At 35.5% G+C, this 22498-nt stretch overlaps 1 protein-coding gene across 1 annotated transcript; it reads left to right on the forward strand.

Moving 5' to 3' along the window:
* Positions 1-9944: 9944 nt before the first annotated feature.
* On the forward strand, positions 9945-10985 carry LOC128675371 (ommochrome-binding protein-like). Its single transcript, XM_053754750.1, has one exon. It carries the CDS (start codon positions 9988-9990, stop codon positions 10915-10917), a length of 930 nt encoding a protein of 309 aa, XP_053610725.1. The 5' UTR covers positions 9945-9987; the 3' UTR covers positions 10918-10985.
* The last annotated feature ends 11513 nt before the right edge of the window (positions 10986-22498 follow it).

The raw sequence follows: 22498 nt of genomic DNA on the forward strand, positions 1-22498 counted from the left end.
TAACATAGGCTACTTTTTTATTATAGTTTTACCCGAGCGAAGCCCCCGGAACGGGCCGTTAGTAATATATTTACACAGATAAAACATCCTGTTATTTGCCACAACTGGCCGCAGTGATTTATAAGGTTATGTCGAAAAATTCCAAAACGCTGGGAGATTTATATTTTTTAATCTGATAAAGAACTGGCGAATCACAGCGACAGGCTGGGAATACATTCATAACATGTAAAACATAGACAACCGCTCAAATAGAGTTGCTAATAATCATATTTGATATTTGCACTTGATTAATAAAAAATACAATAAATGAACAACACTCAACGGCCTACACTAAGCGCTAAGCGCTAAGCTATAGCGACACAAACACATGGATACAAAACTGGGTGTGTTGTGATTACAAGTTCTGTTATTCATGAAAAAGAAAGCATACATTTTGCATACGTTACATATCCTGACGGATTACTGAACTGAGCATTAGACTTTTCGCACCCTCTCTCTCGCTCTGTTAGAAAAGCTAATTATAGAGAGATATTTGCCTACGGCTTTCTATTGCTATTTTAGAAAATTTTATCAACATCTGCCAAGTGGTTCAGACGTGGTTTACATTCGTGTGCTAATCACAAAACACTAAACGTTAGCTTGATAAGTAGAAGAATTATAGTTATATCTTACTATATGGAGACATTTTTAAAAGCTTTTCTTTAACTAGCACTTTATGTGAGTACGTGTATGTATGAATGTAATGTGAAACTATGTATGTATGTTCGGATGGAATCTTGCAACTCAATTTTGAAGCAGATATCTTCAACCGATTGAGCTGAAATTTTGTACACACGTTTTATTATGATATGCATGACCTTATGGGGCACCTAGGAATGGCTTTACACGACGGAACTCCTCCACTGTTTACTGCACGGTCATGTCGCACATTTAATGTTATAAGATCTCTCTGACAATAATAAAAGCTTGCGTCAAAAAACTGTAAAAACCTTATGAATATACTTGATATAGAATATACACTTAATTTAAACATTGTTTGTCATTCTTAGCACTCTTGTTGGCAATTCGACACCCGAAACCGAAATTAGAATTGTAGATTTTTAGGAAAATTATAAAATTAAATTATTTGCATTTTGTTGTACAGCTGTCTGAAACACTTTATATAATATTAGCTTTTGCCCACAACCACAACACAAACGCAAGAGTTATGTGTATATATATATATATATATATATAATTTAAGTAAGCAGAACTTTGTGAAATACAAAAATGGCCACAAGTTCTGTTATTCATTAAAAAGATAAAATTGAATTAATGAATAACAGAACTTATAAACACAAAAAACACACTCTTCTGAATGTGTTGTGTTTACAAGCCATTGTAGCCATTTTTGTATTTCACAATTAATTTTGTCTCGTTCTGTCAAAGCTAAATATTGTAAAGTGCAATAGTGACAATACATATTTTAGCTTAAGGTATGCTTTATCTTTTTATGTATAACAGGGATAGTGTATATCCCTTTAGTGTGCACCAAAACTAACAAATGCTCAATTTTGTAGCAGATATCTTCAACCGATTCAGCTGAAATTTTGTTCACATATTTCGTTTGGATGACAATGCATTATTACGATAACTATGACCTCATGGCGCACCCAGGAATGCAAAAAACCAAACACAAAAACTAAAAAACCTCGTAACACGCGAAACTACATTCAACATTTCAATTCCAACCACAAATAAAATCTACATCATAACAAGAATCCATTAAAACGAGAAATCGAAAAAAGTTAATAAAGTGTCATTTTCTAGCATTGCATAGCACGGTTATAACAATGAATATTTCCGGCAAAAATGGGCCATAACTTCTTTGGAATAGGTGCAATAATCCTGTGAGTTAGTCAAGTGGAAACTCTGGTGGAAGTCATAATAAAAATGCTGTGCTCTCGGGATTTTGCCGACTGTTTCGGGCAGGCGCTGAGTATGTTTGACGTAACAATGGGTTTAAAAGTCGATTAGTATTTAAGAGTCCTGGCACAAAGAAGTTTAATTTTTTTTACAGACACGTTTGGCTTGCTGTGCCCGTTTCTGTATAAACATGGGCGTGCTATTAAAAGTTGCGCGGAATTCCCTCGTCGGGAGCTGTCCCTCGATAGAGTTTCAGGTCATGCATGTCGTAATAATCCATTGCAATCAAAACTAAACTTATAACCAATGTTTCAGCCCAATCGGTTGTAGATCGCATGGACCTCTAAATGCGGGGCGATAGGCGATTCGTCGAATATTCGATAGGTATCTTTGGTACGAAATATGTTGGCGCTTCAGTACCTAACTTTATTTGCCTGAAAATACATTAAAAACATAAGGATCTAAATGCATATTCTAGGCTAGCATTTATTGCTATAGTACGGATCTTGTACGGATGAAACTTAACTGTTATGTGCCGAAAGTAGGTCAAAGCTTGCAAAAAATATTATTTCCCATTACAATTTAGTCTGTAAATTAATATTCATTAGCATAATATAATAAGGAACGTTTTTCTTTGTTTTTGTTATAAAATGATCTCATAAATTAAGAGCAATTTCGTCTCAAAAATTTACGTGTTGATAAACTTGCGGCATTACCCGGCTTCGCTCGTGTAAAATCATAATAAAAAGCTTATGATACCCTTCAACGTTTCTCTGTTTCTGTGCAAAACTTTATCAAAAACCGGTACCAATAGTTTTTAAGTTTATTAATTTCAAACAAAAAATAAAATAAAATTACAAATACTTTCTCTTTATAATGTAAATTACAGCCAATCAATAATATACATTGGTTAGTAATGGAATCCCGTTTAACCATTTACGTATGGAATCCTAACGCGACTTGAGAAGTTGTTGTACGAAACAGAACGGTTCACGATCCGAATTTAAATCAAATAAATTTTACCAGTACTGCTTGTAGAATACCTGAGAAAATAATGATTACAATTTCAATTTCGATTCTCTGTTTGGTGAGCAAGAATTCACACGACCGAAGCTGCACGCCAAAACTAGCAATATAACAGAAAATATTTCATTCTGGCTTTTCATTTAACAATTTTCGCCGCACAGTAGTTCTCTATAAAAAAAATTAACACACTCACATAAGTGGAAAGAATTTTTTAATTGAGTTTTCGTTTTAATACGTCCCGAGCAAGCGCCGTGTGTTTCATAAAATTTTCACAGTAGTATTCATAGACTTCGAAGTGAAGCGTGGAGCTGACAAATGTATTTTTACGTTTAATTATTTTACGAATACAGTGTGCTATAAAATATCTATATAGATACGAAGTGGATTACCAAGATACCATGGCAATACCATGGGCAAAAGCCAGTAACTATTAATGAATATTCTAAAAATGAAGTAACACATTTTTTATATAAGCAATTCAGCCAATAACTCCTTCACGTGACATTGCGTTTACATACTTGAAAAAGGTTATAAGCAGTGAAAATCTGATATTAACATCACGTAGCCATATTAAAATAAATTGGTTTCACCCTTTCCAGTAAAGACATCAAAAACACATCATGAAGACTTGACACGAACCGAGGGCTTCGACGAATTTCCTGAGAATTATTCCATTTCCAGATTTTTTTACTAAAGAGGCATAGGATATTTTCCATTCTACTGTTGAAATCAAAATTTTATATGGAGCTTGTATGCCAGCAACGTATTGTGAGGTCACGGATTATGGAGTCAAAAAGCATTTCTAATAATATACTTTGATGAGAGCGAAAATATCATTAAATGCAAGATACTTTGAGCTATTATATCAAAGAGTAATAACCTAAAGGCTGTTGATTCTGTTAATGTACTACAATTGTTTTAAATTGTTATAAGTTTGACCGCTAAGTCTGTGTACGTGGCACCGTAGCGCATCAACGGGTAAACCGATTTGGATGGGTTTTTTTTTATTTGATAGCTAATTTTTATGCGATGGATATGTTTGATCAAACTCGGTTCAGCCGTTCCAAAGTTGTAGCCAAATGAATATTGATAGTTGCGGGGTTTTTTAATTTGTTTAACAAATAAACTTGTTATTTATATTGCAATAGCACTTAATTATTGCTGGACATTTACCGTGTAAACATGGGTATTACATAAAATTTCTGCATAAATGGAAAAATACTAAAAAAAAAATCTGATGCCAATTCAACTATTTCTTAGTTACTTCAGCGCTTCCTTAAATAGATTTGGCATCGGATGAAACGGCTTCGAATTTTTTTTAGGGGCGACCTTTGTCTAGCAGTGGGACAAAAAAGGCGAAAAATAAATAAATTTAAATGAAGACAGGTATTTTAGATCGGTTTTAAGTAATCGTGTCGTATAGCAGGTAAAATCTATGCCGGGAACAGAGTAGAATGGAAAATTCTCTATCGGCAAGAACTTCGTTCTTGTATTAATGATCTATATGTGTTACCTATGTGTGTTCGAAACGCTATACTACGATTTTTATTATATTTAACACTGTATTTCGATAAACATCATAAATAAATACTCACAAAATAATTATATGAACTCATTGAAACGTTATGAATACATTGAAACTCAAAAGTTTCGATATTGATGATACCGCAGTAAAGTTAAATTTTCGTTTGGTGAAATTGAGCACACGCTACAGTTGTAATTCAATTACGTTCACCGCACGGCTGTGTAATTTCTGAAGTATTTAAGAGGGCTCGGTGATGAAAATTAATATGTTCAGGAATTACCTTTGTAATGTTTGTTGCCTATTAAATGTTTCGTTAATATTTATATATGAAATATTGTAACATTTAATATATTATTGTATTAAAATAAAGCTTCGATTTTCTACAATCTGTAGTTTATCTTTAGACTGCATTTTCATGTCAAATTATTTAATTCTAAAAAACTACAATATTTGCGATGCAATTATTGCTGAAAAGAAACACACACTTTTGTAATACACTCTGATGGCGTAGAGAAAGTCTCTGTCACACTGCACTCTCACGAGCAAACTGACAAGTTTGCTGGTGAAAGACAAAAATATTTCTCTTTGTTAAAGAAACTAAAATTTTGTCGTCTATGGTTCTTTTCTAAGTAATGTCAGAGACCACGTTTAAACGTTTTAGCCATAGATTAGATAGAAGGGCCTCTGGTTTTAGCCATAAGTTTAGAAGGTCCATGGAATTAGTAGGTACTCCGTACAACGAAATAATTACTAAAAATTTATTTTTTTTCCCCTTATCCTGTATATTCTTTGCCTTGAGGCTTGCAACAAAGTCTTATAACACGTTGCCAAAGTGCATTCAGCTGAATAATATGTCGGAATTTTACGTAAAACGCTAATTAATTCCTTTGTGTATTGTTTGCTGCATTTGTCCGACTGTAAGAACGAAATATTGTTAAGTATTTCATGTTAATATTAAATTCACAACGTTGTTCAATATTACAATAATCCTTAGTTGTACCAGTTAACGTTGATGTTAATTTTTACTTTGCATTGTTCAGCGCTGCTCAAAGTTAACGTCAAAGTTGACTCATGCAACCCACCCTAAGTAGAAATAGAGGGAACTATATTGCTGTTGAAAACAATACTAATGTGTTTATGAACTACTAGATGTTGCCCGGGGCTTCGCTCCCATAGGAATTTTGAGATAAAATATAGCCTGTAGCAATCTTGAATAATGTACCTTTCTAATGATGAAAGAATTTTTGAAATCGGTTCGGTAGTTTTGGAGATTACCCGCCTCAAACATACAAACTCACAAACGCTTACCTTTTTATAATAATAAGTATAGATATAGATAAAACCACTCCTATTACTAGACCGTTATTATTGGCCTAATGCGTGACACGTTGGTGGTCAAATTTGGACATTTGGTGGTGAACATTTTGCCAGGTGTCCGGGGGGAACTGGTCAGCTCGATCTTTTATTAAAAGTTTTTTCGTTTCATATATATATATTATTTTCCTTCCATCAGCACTTGATCACAATCATAATATGTTTCAGTATACCTTTTAACCATGTACTTTACTGTGTACTTACATTGTTATATTACTGATATGAAATTATACATAAATTTATATTTAAATAATGGTAAGCCCTGTTTGAATGAGTTTCTTTCGGCATTTCTTCCCATCAGTGGTCGTTCCGAAATATTAGTAGTTTGTAGCTTTGGTAAATATCATTTAATTTAGAATATGACGTGAAAAAGTGCCTGTGAAGGCCTAATTTCTGAATAAATGATTTGATTTGATTCAATCATACTCTGTATTTTGTATATAATATATATGATAAGGTAGAAGTTAAGTAACATATTTTGAACATGTTTGTATTTTTATTATATATGAGCTTTATTTTTCTCCAAAATTTCCTCCCTTCACCGAACAATATGGGATTTTACTTTGATTTTTTAGATTTCTAAAAGTTTCCAGGAAACTGGATTGTGTTGTTGTTACATTATGATATAAGCTAAAAAGGTTACATGGCAACGAGGAAAGGAGGCTGAGAAATCAATTTCTCAAACTATTTCTCTTAAAACAAGTATGATTATTATTATTTAAGTCCGTAAATCGATCGGGCAACATCTCTAATACATCCGTCTTGTTTACTAATACCATGAAATTAGTAGGTAAAAGGTACAAGTACTTACTAAATCCATGACTAATACATAAATAGTTCATGGGATATGTCAAAAAAAGTGCTCGCACAGAGTTGTATGGACTAAATTCCATATAATCCCTTCATAAAATTATCCAAACTCAATACTCAAACATTGCAGTAGCTTAAGTCCATCCTCCGACAAACAAACCAATCCAACTTACTTATAACTTGAATGTGTTACCGATAACTTATATAGTGTGTTACGATAAATTGTATTGTGTGTTCTACTAGCGGCGCCTACTGGCTTCGCTCGGGTACAAACATAACATTATACACCTAAACGATCCTCAGGAACGACACTATCTATTGGTGGTTTTGACTTTATCATGAAAGGCAGAGGACATTTTTAAAATAATATTGTTTGGTACTAGTGATATAATGTAATAATTTACAGCCTAATTAGTATAATGCGTTTTGTAAATTAAAACCTTTCGTTGGGATAAATTTTATCACACTAACTCTCTGTTCGCGGCTTCGTCCGTGGTAAATTTAAAGTATTACTTCTCCCGAAGATTTTAGTCTATCACTGCCAAATTTCTCTTCTTATACTATTATCTACTAAGTACTATTACTAAAAACTCAACTTCCATTCCCGTGTCACGTGAGTTTACATTTCAATCTGACTCATGTATAGTCGATTTTCTTTCGTTTTGGGAAAAAATATCTTTTAAATCTGATCACATAAAAAAATTACCTTCACAGTTAATCTGACCAGGTATTTCCTGGACAAATATAAGGATCCTTTTAATGACGCACGAGTAGCTCCCACGGGAGTAGGCGCCGTATATTCCAGTATAAGTCTAATGTATTAGACTTACACTGCGATTACGTAAGAGAAATAGCCTCCAATCAGGTACCAAATATATGACCCGGGGCCATACGTCTGGTCCGCCTGACTGATGTTGGCCCCATTTATATCTGGATGATTACTGGAGCAATAACAAGTTGCAGGTACAAAAGCGGACCATTGGCTCCGACGCTCATTGGCTGTGGAAGAAACCGAGAAAACGCTCAGACAAGTGTGAGATTACTTTTGCATTGATTTGAGGATTTGAAGGAAACACAATGTTCAAATATGAAACAGATTATGGTTCCACTATACTCCTAAAATGTCTTCTTGTCGTGGATTTTGTTGCTAAAACTGGTGTCAGGTTTGATTTAAGTCGCCTAAAGGTTTATGTAATGATTTTTTATGAATACCATCGTCTGTTCTATTCCTGTGTCTTTGTGTTATATTATGCAATAAAGTTATTTCAAATATTATATTCAGACGTTTTAGCGCTACAAGTCCCACATTCGTGAACCAGACATAATAACCATTGAATTGCAGATTTCCTCACGATGTTTTCCTTCACCGGACGCAAGCAGTTGCCTGAAAACTCTTGTATATGAATCGGAGTCGAGTGTAATTCGAACCTGGATCCGGACGCTACCATTCAGTGGGCAATATAGGTAGGTACCTATATGTTTCTTTTGCCTACATATAGGTATACTTGTGTGAAGGTAACACGTGTCACTAGTTTAAAAAATCAGTATAATCAAACAAGAATACCAAGCTTTGTGTTTATCATGCGTTCCGATCACGTATCTCAAACAACCGTTTTTGCCTGTACTTACAGTCTTTATACCGATATCAGTGATTACCCTGCGAGTGACGTCACAAGGACTCCCCTGCACCCGTGTCACGTGTTACTACAACTATTAACCGCTTCAATACAAATCCGAATGTTTAGAGTACATATACTTCGTCCACGTTTAATGTTGGGTCTTTTGTTCAAAATTAGTTCTACCGGTCATAGAGCCTTTTTTACTACGTGTATCTATTTGTGTAGGTAGGTATATATTGCTCAAAATTTACCGATCATATAAACTTGATTGATTAAACTTGATTTATTTATCACTATCCACTTTTTGACGTGACAACGTCTTAAATTAGGTTGCGGCTGGGAGTCACTTATGAAAAAGTGTAACGCCCGGTAACGTTACGATGAGTCACCGAACGAGAGAGAGGCCCGCCGAATGCCTTGCGTCTCTCTCCCACTCAACTATGATCGGTCTGCCGCGCGCGTAAAAAGACGTTGTCACGTAAAATCTTCGCCCGTAAAACCGACTTTACAGGCAACCATTTTTTTTTAATCTGTACGAATAAATAATTCGAATCCTTACATTTTTGCTACGAGTTTAAATCGTTTCGACCCGTGGTTCCAAACGCTCTATTCCAAAAGGTACCTTGAGCCATTCACACCCCTCCTGCCGCAGCGCTGCGAAAGAATCCATTTATAATAGGCCCTTGGCTGTTCACACCGTGGCGAACCACGGTCGTTTCCCTTAAAGTTAAAAGCTAAAGTATACCAAATTGTCATTCTTAATCATTTTATTTTCGTCAATATTCGCACGCATTCGCACTTTCACATGTGAATTACAGTTTTTGTTTTCACATTGTGATCAACTGCGGGCTTCGGAAGCTACCGAGCTTATCGTGTCACGCAGCTCGCGATCACAATACATCAAGCATGAAAAGTGGTTACATAGAAACTGCCATTTTGCAGGCCTTTACTAACACCATTATGGGAATATATCCGATTAAGTTGTGTTTCATCATGTTTATACCTAACTAACGTTTGCTCGCGGCTTCACCTGCGTTTATTTCGTGTGTCCGCTTAAACTTAATATGGTCAATATCTGCGTTTTATGATTTGATTTGAATAAAATATGCGTTCTTCTTCTTTTCGAGTATATCATTGCTACTTAGTGTAGGCATAAAATCGCTTAAAGGCTCCTGACATGCCTATGAAATTAAATGTATATTTAGTTAATTTTACTATTAACTAAAAGCTTATTTGCTCACATCCGTTTTGAATGTATTTATTTTATGTTTTATGTACCATTTAATAAATTTTTGTTATGCATGATTTAGATTTCAGAATAAACAATATATAATAATACAATAGTTTTAAAATATCAATGAAACAGAAATATAAGTAAGTTATGTACTGCCACTTGTGACAAGAAGGCTGGCTGCTATTATGCCCCGCATAAAGGGTTTCACCAATGTTATACTGTGCCGACCCCACATGAGTGGGATAAGGTCAAAAAGAAGAAGATAAGGGGTTTTACCAATGTTTTGTGTTTACTCTATCTCTAGAATATTCAAATTTAAACTATCTATCATGAAATAATTAGGATTTTAATTCATATCTATGTGCTGAATGTTCACAATGCTCGTATTGACAAACAATGTGTTTGTTTGTCTGTATACGTTCGTCATCTGATTCACTTCCATTCAGTCATTTTGAGACTCAACACGTTTGAAGTGAAAAAAGTTCACGTCAAAAATGATAACTAAAATTTCAGAGAAGTGCAACAGAGACTACACACGATCATCCATAAAGTTCAAGATAGTAAATTTTCCATTCATATTCTGTTGCTTCACATACTTCTTCTCATCGGCACAATCTCTGAAACTGGTCGGAAAATACTGCGATCTTCAAACTGGCGATTTAGCAAGACTGTGTTACGTAAAAGAAACCTTAGCGGTGCTCACACACAGTCCAAATCAGCTTGCGGTGGAAAAGTCGTCGAATACCCTATATTTCAGCTTCGATTTTGGCCAAGGAGAATATATCCCAGGTATTCTAAACATCAGTACAAAAAAACTCACCGTATTAAAAGGACCTAAGGACGCTTTTGCTATTGCAATCAACGACACATCACGAGAGGTGTATTTCGGAGGCAGCTACGGTGTCTATAAATACAACCCTATTGAGAAAAGTTTGAAGCAACTCCTTGTTCCAGATTTGGATGTGTGGTGGTTATTTGTCAAAAACAATATGCTGTATTTTATTAAATTTCCTACATTATACGCGTATTGTTATCATAATAGAACGGTTAGGAGCGTCGAACGATTAAAAACATCGAGCATCCAACAATTTGTTGTTGATGAAGGTAACAATATATTCTTTATAAACAGCAGTGGGTTGTATGGCGTGAAAAATGAATCAGAAAATATTACTATGCTGAGAAGTGACACGAAATTTCTAGGAATGACTATAGACAATAAAGGTGATGTGTTTGCTAGTGCCGATGATGGAATCTATATTGTGGATAGAATAGTGGCGAAGGTAAAAAAAGTGGTGAACATTCCAGGCGTTTTGGGGCTCACTTTTGATAAAAATAATCACCTTATTTATTCGGATTCCCATGAAATCACACGGCTGGTAGCGGTTTCTTCTAATACTTACAATGATATAAATTCTATTAAATAATATTCGATTTAATGATGTATGCATGTACTTACCGGATGTAATTTTTTTATAACGTATGTAAATGAATATTAAAATAAAATTCTATGCTAAAGTAATTTTGTACTAAAATAAAAATTTTACTTTTATCAAGAAGTTCTTAATTCCTATAAATTAGCGTGTTCTCGGAAAGACGATTTTTCCCTTCATATTATAACAAACAAAAAATTTTGAATTTAGAACTTAAAATATCTTTTGTCTGTGCTTTTGTCATAATCAAGACCTAATATTTTTTTTTTTACCTTGTGTGTCATGTCGCCTAAAGGCATCTAAGATGACTTTTATAATTAGCTATCACCATCTAGGCAAGAAGAATCCCGCTGCTTGATTTTGTAGTTTCATTGAATTTGTCAGTGAACACAAGTTGAAACAACTAATGAAGCTAACTCAGTGCAGCCTGTGTGCATTCTATTACCGCTCCAATAAATTGCATCTAAACCGATTTTGTCACAGGTAAACCAGAAAATACGAAGGTTGTGTCAATTATATAATACAAATCTAGAGATTAATTGAGAAAATTATGCGTAAAACTATTTTGATTTACATTTAAAAAAAAAACATTGAACAAATATAGGTTAAACAATTGGCATTTCAATCAATGGCGTAGATATTCACTGTATGCTAATTGACCGTCCGTATGTTTGTCCATGCATTCGTAACTAATCTGGCATGCAGAGCGATCCCATCGCATTTAGTTAGCGAACCAACAACGTCATTCATACTATGTAATGCCCATTTGAATAGTGGATGCTCAACATTATCCTGATAATCCATTGAAATAAATTATATTAATAGTACATAATTATTTCCATCATGTATGTACTAATCTCACTAATGTATATCTATATAATCTAAAGATATTTGACGACCTCGGTGGCGCAGTGGTAAAGTGCTTGCCTCTGAACCGAGAGGTCCTGGGTTCGATCCCCGGTCGGCTCATGATGGAAAATGATCTTTTTCTAATTGGCCCGGGTCTTGGATGTTTATCAATATATAATATGTATTTGTTATAAAATATAGTACCTATTCTATAACACAAGTCTCGAATTTACAGGAATTTATTTTATTATTAGAATTTAATGTATATTTTATTTTTATTTCCTTTTTCGACTATTAAACATACGCTACATACAGACAAAAGCATTTTGAAATTTCATCAATTTTTATTATTGGGTATTGGCTTAGCGGTTATCGTACATTTTCAGTAAGCTTGAGGTAGATGGTTCTCAGTATTAACCAAAATATCGCTCTTCTGCGACGTCCGCAGAGGGTGATGGCAATCAGGGCCTCCAGAGGTCGAGCTGCACGATCTCCTGTGAGGCAGCGTGCATGCTGGCCGGTAGTATTCCTTGGGACTTAGAAGCCAGGACCCTCGCGTCTCTGTTCAAATGGCGTGAGGAGGCACTAGCCCAGGGCCACCGGCCAGCACCTAGGGAGATTGCAGGACGCCGCAACGAGCTGTGTCAGCGCAGCATTCAGGAGTGGAGCCACAGGCTGGAGCGGCCCTCTGCTGGGCGTAGAACCGTCGAGGCTGTCCGTCCAATTTTGGCCCAGTGGTTGGCGAAGCAGCACGGTTCGCTTTCGTACCGCTTGACGCAGATACTTTCAGGGCATAGTTGCTTCGGGGGGTATCTGTATCGAATAGCGGGGCGTGAGCCGTCTGCCGTTTGCCACCATTGTGACGGATGTGCTGACGAGGATGCCCAGCACACTTTGGAGGACTGCCCAGCCTGGGACGAAGACCGCGCGTAGCTGCGTGCGGTTGTGGGGTACGACCTTTCCCTGCCGGCTGTCGAAAGAGAGATGGCCGACAGCGATGGCCGACAGCGAGACGTCGTGGACTGCGGTGCAGGCCTTTGCGGAGAGCGTAATGCTCCGCAAAGAGGCGGCGGAAAGGGAGAGGGAGGATACAACCGACCTCCCCATTCGCCGCCGGCGCACAGGGCGCAGGAGGCGGGCATACGCCCTGCACCTGATGCCCCCATAATAGGGCCGGTCGGGTGGCGGAAACGGGATTTCCTGTCGCCCGGCTTAACGGCCCCCGGGTAGAAAGGCGCGCCCATGCCAAGCGTGCCTTTATCCAAGCGGGTAGAACTGAAGGCTGACGAGCCGACCCGCTGGCCGCTCCGAGGAGAGCGGCCGAGCCGAGGCTGCCATGGTAGCTGCCGCCGCGCCGGGGCTGTGGAGCGAGGGTAGCACATGGTCCCGGCACAAATGTGGTTGGCGTTGGCATCGTGTGGTTTTAGTGGGTTCAAGTCCCACACACCTGTCCGGCTTCCCGTGGCCGGATGGACTAGACGAGGGTCTTTCCACACGTTAAAAAAAAAAAAAGATGGTTCTCAGTATGCTTGGGGTAGATGGTTCTCAGTAAGCTTGGGGTAGATTTTTCGAATCTTGGGTTGGATATCATAATTTATTTCAGACATTGCCCATACAATAATATAGTCCTTGCAAAATAAATAAAAAAATTGATAAATTCGGCGATACACTAAACATACTACCCCTCAAATATATCATCTGATGTTAAAAGACCAAATTTATGAGACATGATTAAAATTCATATTTTGACCGACGCCATAAACGGGTGATATATTTTAAAGCCCGCGCGTTAATTTAAATGACCTCTAAACTCGTGTTTGGGACAATCATAAGGGTAGGTTTCCACCATAGACGATACGTTTGTTTTTTAATATAGCAAGTACCAAAAGAATTTCGTTATTGGGCATTTAATAGCTACATACATTAGTTATTGTGAGTTAAACATTGGTCGTTACAAAAAATAGTTTGTAGCTTTTTGGGAAGAAAGTATAGGTAAATTTGACGTAAAAAAGTGTCTGCAAGGGCCTAATTTTTGAATAAATGTGTTGATTGAGATAAGTGGCGTTTGGTTAGAGAATAGAGGACAAACAAAATCAAAATCAAAATCAAATCATTTATTCAGAAATTAGGCCTTCACAGGCACTTTTTCACGTCATATTCTAAATTAAATGATGTTTACCAAAGCTACAAACTACTAGCATTTCGGAACGACCACTGCTGAGAAGAAATGCCGAAAGAAACTCATTCAAACAGTTTTGGTCCCTATTATGCTAGACCTGCAGCTGTGTCATTTTTATTTTTGTAATTTTTTTTTAATCCGTGACTAAGTGTTCAAAGAACAATACTTATACTATGGTTTGGAGAACGGCAGCACACAAACATACATCGATAAAAAAATCCCCTTTCTTTTCACACATCACTAGTGAAGACCGGCCATATTATGAAATTAAAAATTTATGCCACGTTTATGGTCGCGTGTGTACGTGCAGACAACGGGGATAATTATTACAAATATTGTAAGGATGAATATTTAAACTCGTTGCGTTTGGGAGTTTTATTTTTGTATATTATATCGCACGAGTGAATACCATGGTATTAGCAGTGTGTATTCCGTTGAAACAAATTAGGTGATATCTAAATCAAACTGGTCTATTGCGAGGTGCGTATTTGACTGGCGGAACAAGATCCCGTAAAATTGTTTGTTATATTTTGTATTGTTAGTGCTCACATTGTTTTGTCCACAATGTCATTCCCGGCTTGGGATAAGACTACTCATTATATTCTTGTACGAGACTACAAAGAGATAAAACGTTTCAGTAGACAAGAGTATTTCTAAAGAGAGTCGACGTAAAATCTGAATCGAATTTTTACATTTTTATACTATTAAACCCCGGGCTTCAGTGTGTCACACTCGAGACTAACCACAGACAGATCAGTGAAAGGGAAATAATACAGTTATGCTTTTACACAAGTTATTTATGAAAAAATGTGAACACTGTTTATATATATTCTTGTGTACACTTGTGGAGCTAAATAAATATTATTTGTATCGTATTGTATACTGGAGGAGGTATTGTAACATTTTACTTTTATTCGTTACATAAAACCATCGCAATGGAGTCTCCAAAGTATCTCGAGTAAAATATAGCTGTCTGCAGTCGATACATCGAGTGACGACTCGGAAAATAGCAGGCGCACGTGAGTCGAGCATTCGCAGAGCTACGATGTTTAGAGCTGTTTAAGTAACATACAACATTCTTTATTCTATTTATAATGACACACACACCATTTATTTAAGTAAAAGGCTAGGTTCAATTAGGATTTTCCAAAAACGTTTACTGTCTTTAAACTTTACACGTCATAAACGTCTAAAATAAATAAAACTAAACTAATAATAAAATAATAAGACTAGATTATCGGCGAAAAGAACAGTAATTTAAGCGATAACTGTGTATTTTTTTGAAGAATTAAAGGTCTTAAACAATGGTCTAAAAGAATAACCGCTAATTTAAAAAAAAATATTATAATTAATAATTAGTATTTTATCATAAATAAATAGAAATAAATAAAACTAAACTAATAATAAAATAATAAGACTAGATTATCGGCGAAAAGAACAGTAATTTAAGCGATAACTGTGTATTTTTTTGAAGAATTAAATAAAGGTCTTAAACAATGGTCTAAAAGAATAACCGCTAATTTAAAAAAAAATATTATAATTAATAATTAGTATTTTATCATAAATAAATAGAAAACATCTAAAAACAATTACGGTCATCCAATTTACATGTCAAAATTGTTAAAAAGTTTGTAAGGAAAATGTTTGCTAGCTCTGTGGAAATATATTCTTGCAGTGAATGAACGTGAAGTTGCCGTGCAGTCGGTAGAATGTAACATCTATATTGTATTGTATTGTATTGTATTCCTTCCGTTATGTGATATTACTAGTACTTGTATTTAAAGAGGTACAGGTTTCTTCGTAGCATAATACTGGAATAAATTTCACGACAGAACCCTTCATCTACGAACGATTCGCCGACAGAATGTCTCCTCTATTCTGTCGGCGAATAGTTCAACGCCCGATATCGAAACATTCTGTCGACGAAACTTTGGTAGACGAAGCAATTGTCGGAGAATCGTTTCATACTCAATTTCCCGTGTCAAACAGCATATATTAACATTTGAAGTTATTCATACTAGGTTGATCAATGAGTTTTTGGAAACGTAATAATTTTCTAACATGAGTCTATGTAAACTGTATTTATTTTTAAGCTAATCCAACTTGAATAACGTTTAGCAAGTTAAACCTCGTGGAAAAAAAGGATTGAACCTGAGTATCTGGTTGGACCAATGGGTTTCATTTTTAGTTCTTTATACATAAGGAATTTATATAATATGAAAACTTCCCGTAAGATTGAACTAGCGCTTTCTTTCGGGCATTATAAACGGAGGTACTGAACCTCCTTGATCTTCTTGGTGGCTAGTAGTTCCCATAGACTCTAAGGGGCAAATGTCACCAGTGTTTTGTTTGGGTTCTCCGTCATGTTTTGATTATACGCAGTGGTTTTTTGGAGTTGCTCGTTTTGCCTCTGTGAGAAAACCGTCATAGATTCTCCTAAGTTATTGGAGACACTGTTAATAAGTGCAGTGGTTTGGTTTGTGACTCGTGTTCAAGTGAAAATAGCTCCCGACAAGAAAAACGTATCAATCTAAGTCCCCTGATAGCAACGTGAATACCTGGACATCAGGAGCTGCTGGTTGCTGGTGGTGATAGTGGGTAAGTGCCTTCTTTGTATTGTTTTGGAAGTAGTGCGGTTTGACTTGCGGAAGTTTTCATATACAGAAATATAAAATGACCATAATTTACTTGGTCTGAACTCATGAACCTTGAAGTTATCCTCCCCGCTTGGAAGGCCTATTTACACGGCCAACCAGTATCGAAAAAGATTTTTTTTCTCAGTAGTACTTAGTTTGAAGCGTCGATGGAACTATTTACTGTGAAAGAAAAAAATCTCACTTGTTCCATGCAAATATTTGCACAGAGGATCTAGTGAGAATGATCCCTAAAAGCTTTTATGACGTCATCATCACAGTAAATTTTTTGATCACTCGGTTGGAAATCGCAACACTAAATTTATCGATTTTAGTATAATTTTGCACAAAGCAACACTACGCTAATATTAAAAAAATACATGTGTATATTCTCTTCCGTTATGTAAAAGTGTTTGAAATAATCTCGCTATTTATTTACAAAATAAAGCACCCATAGTTACGAGCTAGTATAATATATATATATATATAGACAAGCCCAAGTACTGTTTTTGATGAGAAAATGTGAAAATCACTTGAAGATAGGCAGATCCGAAGAATATAGCGAGTGTTGTATTAACTGGAAGCCAGCGATCGGACGGCAGCGCCTGCTGTAACATCAGATCGATTGGCAGGTGCATTATCATCGTAAAAAAGCGCTCCGGGTTTCTATTTTCCTCGACGTATATTCATTAGTTCTTGGATAGTCTTTTCAAGATGTCTTTCTTTTATTTAAATAGTCTATTATTATTATCTATTATTATTCTTATTATCTATTATTAGTCTATTATTATTATTATTGTCGACCTCGGTGGCGCAGTGGTGAAGTTCTAGCCCCTGAACCGAGGGGTCCCGGGTTCGATCCCCGGTCGGGTCATGATGGAGAATGATCTTTTTCTGATTGGCCCGGGTCTTGGATGTTTATCTATATACGAGTATGTATTTGTTATAGAATATAGTATCGTTGAGTTAGTATCCCGTAAAACAAGTCTCGAACTTGCTTTGGGGCTAGCTCAATCTGTGTGTGTTTTTTTTTGTCCTAATATATATAATATATTATTATATATGCATCCTAGAAGGCAGTTGTCATTATCTCTGCAACGGACGCAGATATCTTCTCTTCAGAAGAAATCTTACAAACATTAGGTGATGCTCCCTAACAGAACCACTTGAGAGTTATCAAATATAAATGTACATCATATGTATACAAAGTAGCGTATATTAGTAGCGGACCCTGGGCTCCGTCGCTCAAGGGCTGCGGAAGAAACCGCGGTCATGCTCAGATGAAAGAGAGAGAGACAAAGTATTACTAGTGAAGAAAATTCAAAGAAAATCCCGAGATAGTAATGTGAAATGGATTGAAAAACAAGTGAAAAATTAAAAATATTATAAAAGCATTTAAAAAAAAGAAATCACAAAATCTCGTAGCATATATAACAATAGAAAAGGTATTAAAAAACTAACATAAAGCATCCATTACGTAGCTTTTACCTTTAAAGGATTGGTAACGTAACCCGACGTTTTTAAAATTTTAAAATCTAAAACGGTCATCGATATTAGCCGACGTAAGTCTGATGTTCACATCGAGCTAAGGCGATTATCCGAACAGGAAGATTGGCTTCTAGCCACGTAATACTTTACAGTAATATCTTCAACAAGATTATACTTTTAAATTGAAAATACTAAATATTATATTATTATATTTAGTGATCAGCCGTATTCATTCCCGTTTCCGGTTAGGTTTGCCTTAAATAATAATAATTTACATAAATAGACAATCCTTCGTAACAATTTGTCTTAAAGTATATAATATCGAACTAAATTAATTGATTATAGAGAATTGGGAACTTGATTATGCTTTCGGCGTATAGTTTCTACCATAGAACCAATTGTGTCGTACGAGGTGACAAATCCTTGACAGCTGATAGGCAATAACAGTATTCTTAAAGAGGGTGTCATTATCACAGCAGATTTTTAAAAATTTTAATTTTATAATACGTTGTGTATACCTGTTATTGTATTTTATGTGCTTTGTGTCGAATGTTGTATGTAAATATTGTTGGTGTACAAATAAATAAATAAATGATGGGGCCCATAAATGGACTCTGGGCTTCAAGGTATCGAAGTTGAGAAAAAAGGCAGAGAAAGGACAAGTTTCGTAATGTATATTAGTTTTCATGGGAGACCGCTTGCAATTCACCCGCGGACGGAGTCTCGGACAAAACTTGCTACGTACGTAAGACTAGATACAATCTTAAACTCTCATATACTACAAACTGCAAGTTTTGTCATTTCGGACACTGCCAGGAGCTGAGACAACATTGACGCTGTTGAGTATTGTTTACACCTACAGACCTAAAGTCGTGGGTAATCTTACTTCCTCTAATGATCCGGTGAGAAAGTTTGGAAGGATGGATAGGTATGCATCTTATTTTGATATTTATTTTAAGTTTCGTAGTTACTTTGATGTAGTTAAGGATTTTGTATTTTTAAGTTTTTATTATTATTTTACTCTTTCACGCTAAGTCTACTGGATGGAATTTAATGATTTTTAAAGTGTTTTTAGTAGATTTCACTTAAGAAATATTACGGTACCTAGTTTCATTACCATTTAGGTAGGTACCTAAAAATAGAAAAGTTGATATTTTGTAGGCGACGCTCGCTTCGCTCGCTCGGTCAATTATTTGAAATGATCGTTTGGTGTAAAATATCCGTTAACTACATCGCACTAATACAAAATGGCAGCCCTTTTAAGGCGGCACTTAGCGACTAAGTCGGTAAGCCTCGTTTAGACTGATTACGATATTAGTGCCGATACGAAGATTGAATGATAAGCGATTAAGGTGCGGTTAGATAACACTTACGAGGGTGTGTATTCTGTTAACGTTTATCTCTGCACTTTGCCCCCACAGGGGGATATTATCAATAGAAGAGAAGTTTCGAATCATGACTCAATGTCTCTCAACGTTTACAAATTTTTAGGTACTATGTAGCTTGCAAAAAATACTAATATAACTATCGAGACGCGATTTAGACGATAGTATCATTTCTCTGTTGTTTTATCGGCGTTTCATAAATTGAATGATGAATTTTTGATGTTGCACCGTCATTCATTGGTGATTGGCCTTTAGTTCTAAAGTCAAGAGTTCTGAGGAATATCTTTTGAACTCTTTCTATCCTTTCTATAATTATGTATTTTATAGTGTGAGCTCCAGATTACACAGCCAAAATCAAGTATATATTTCACAAGAGAAAAGTAAAGCATTTTGTAAGATTTTTTGTGAAAATCACTGACCCGTATCGACTTGCTGGTGTTCGTGGGCGCAGCAGCGGTGTTGACTTTATTATATATTTTCTTGACATGTTTATTACATATATTTTGACATTTACTTGTAAAACATATACGTGATTTGTGATCTTCAAGTGTCTGAAAGTAACAAGATCGAGTATGTATTTATTAAAAGTTTTTTTTGTTTGGTTGATTATACATATATATATATATATATATATATATATATATATATATATATATATATATATATATATATATATATATATATATATATATATAAATATAAATATAAATATATATATATATATATATATATATATATATATATATATATATATATATATATATATATATTATATATATATATATATATATATATATATATATATATATATATATATATATATATATATATTCCTTTCATCAGCACTTGATCACAATCATAATATGTTTCAGTATACCTTTTGACCATGTACTTTATTGTGTACTTACATGTTATATTACTGATAAAAAAATATACATAAATTTATATTTAAAAAATGGTAAGCCCTTCTGGCACAATAGGGACCAACACTGTTTGAATGAGTTTCTTTCGGCATTTCTTCTCAGCAGTGATCGTTCCGAAATGCTAGTAGTTTGTAGCTTTGGTAAACATCATTTAATTTAGAATATGACGTGAAAAAGTGCCTGTGAAGGCCTAATTTCTGAATAAATGATTTGATTTTGATTTTGATTTTTTGACTTACTTTTTACTTTCCACGTGTCCCTTTCTTTGGTCATCTCCATCCAATGTCTGTCGAATGCTCTAAGCTCATCCGATCATTTAGTCCTAGGCCTACCATGCTTTCTATGCCCGTCAGTTGGAATCCAGTTGTAAGAATGTGGGCCCGTCTCTCAGGCTGCATACGGCAAACGTGACCCGCCAAATTCCACATAAGCCTAGCCACCGTTTCACCGTTACGTTATGTTTCGCTTTGTGATATACTATTAAAAAAGGCCTTGATTACACATATTTAATACTTTGTATTTATTGGTTGTACTGTTAAGTAAATGGTGTGAGCAAGTTATTTTTGCTATTGCAAGAGACAGCGGGATATGACGGCGGGAAAGCGGGACACTTGGACACCTTACTTTAGAAATCGTGAAGGCGTTAAGTGTCCAATCGAAATGGTTTAGCTGAGAGTCCACGTCGTTTTCCGGAACCAACTGTCTCGGGAAGGAAATGCCATGTCTCGTGTATTTGAACAGCGCGTATCGTGACATTTAATTTTCTTATATATAATCTCAATTCTTCCAATAAGCTCGACGCTAAATTTAGAGTTTCGCAATTCTTGGTTCTGTCCAGCCCTTAAGGGATAAAGACGTGATATAGACACTGTAATATTGTATGTTTCGTAGGGATATATGGGCGAAGTTCGGATTTGTATTTCACGTTCTCACTATCGAGTTGATCCGAAGTGAGACGCAGGGAACTAATTATATTGCAGTGTGGTTGTCGTTGCGTTACGATGGCGCAATATGATTGGTTCGAATGGTCTCGCTTCGAATCGATTCGATGGTGAGAAGTGAAATGCAAACTCACACTAACCGATTTTGAAAATTCGTACACGAGTAGAATATACCCTACAGGATAGAAAACACAGAAATTCTCACTGGACGAAAACTGGGTGTGTTACTGTGTGTTGTGTTGTGATCACTACTTATTAAAATTTGTTACAAAATGTTCGTTTTTTATTATAGTAGAGTTTATTTTTGGTTGGCTGGAAGAGATTGCTTAGCAATAAGCCGGCCATTGGTCCATTGTATAGAAGCTGTTGTATTATTTTTATTGATACTGGTTTTTATGGGCAATAAAGATATTTTGTATTGTATTGTATTTTTATATATTTTTTTTAAAATGGACTTTCCAACCAACTTAAAATCCGTATAATGATCCAGCTGCATTGTTACTGTGTATGTGAATTATCATAGTCACCCTAAATATATCTATTTTATCTAGATTATACATGTTTTTTACTAGTCTAAGATTAGAAAAGACAGCACATTGTTTTGTCAAAAATTGAGGACAATTTTTAGGGGGTAGACACATGTTAATACCAGTTTATACCGGTTCACTACTGCCAAATAGCCAGTAAAACATATACGGAAGGTGACAGCTGGTCACTGCTTTATGACTAAACGCTGGATAGTAGCACTATACACTAGTATACAGCCTTTATACAACGTCTTAACTGCTGTTGTCATGAGAAAATATAATTTTACGAAGAGTAGCATCTTGCATTGCTCACTATATATTACGAAATTAATAAAAAATATCTTTGTCATGCATGATCGAAACTTGCTTTATATTAATAGAATCTGGCATTAGTCAACTTTGACGGTAACTTTAACATTCGCGCCAGGGTAGCGTGGCGTGTGGCGCGCATTTTAAAACTGATGTTGAAGTTGACTGGTACAATTAACCTTTATTCTGTATAACACGGGATGCTGTCATAATTCCAATATTCAAATCTCTTTACCTGTGCGTCATGGTTTTTACATATTTTTTGTAATTTTGTGCATAAAGCACAAGTCGAAGCGTTGGTGGTGTAATTAAGCGCCTGCATGTGGATCGAAAGGTCCCGG

Source organism: Plodia interpunctella, chromosome 14 (genome assembly GCF_027563975.2).
Source record: "Plodia interpunctella isolate USDA-ARS_2022_Savannah chromosome 14, ilPloInte3.2, whole genome shotgun sequence".
Classification (NCBI taxonomy): Eukaryota; Metazoa; Arthropoda; class Insecta; order Lepidoptera; family Pyralidae; genus Plodia; species Plodia interpunctella.

Bases quoted from the DNA above. Each gene is read 5' to 3' on its own strand.
- LOC128675371 (XM_053754750.1), top strand. From the start codon at position 9,988: ATGATAACTAAAATTTCAGAGAAGTGCAACAGAGACTACACACGATCA.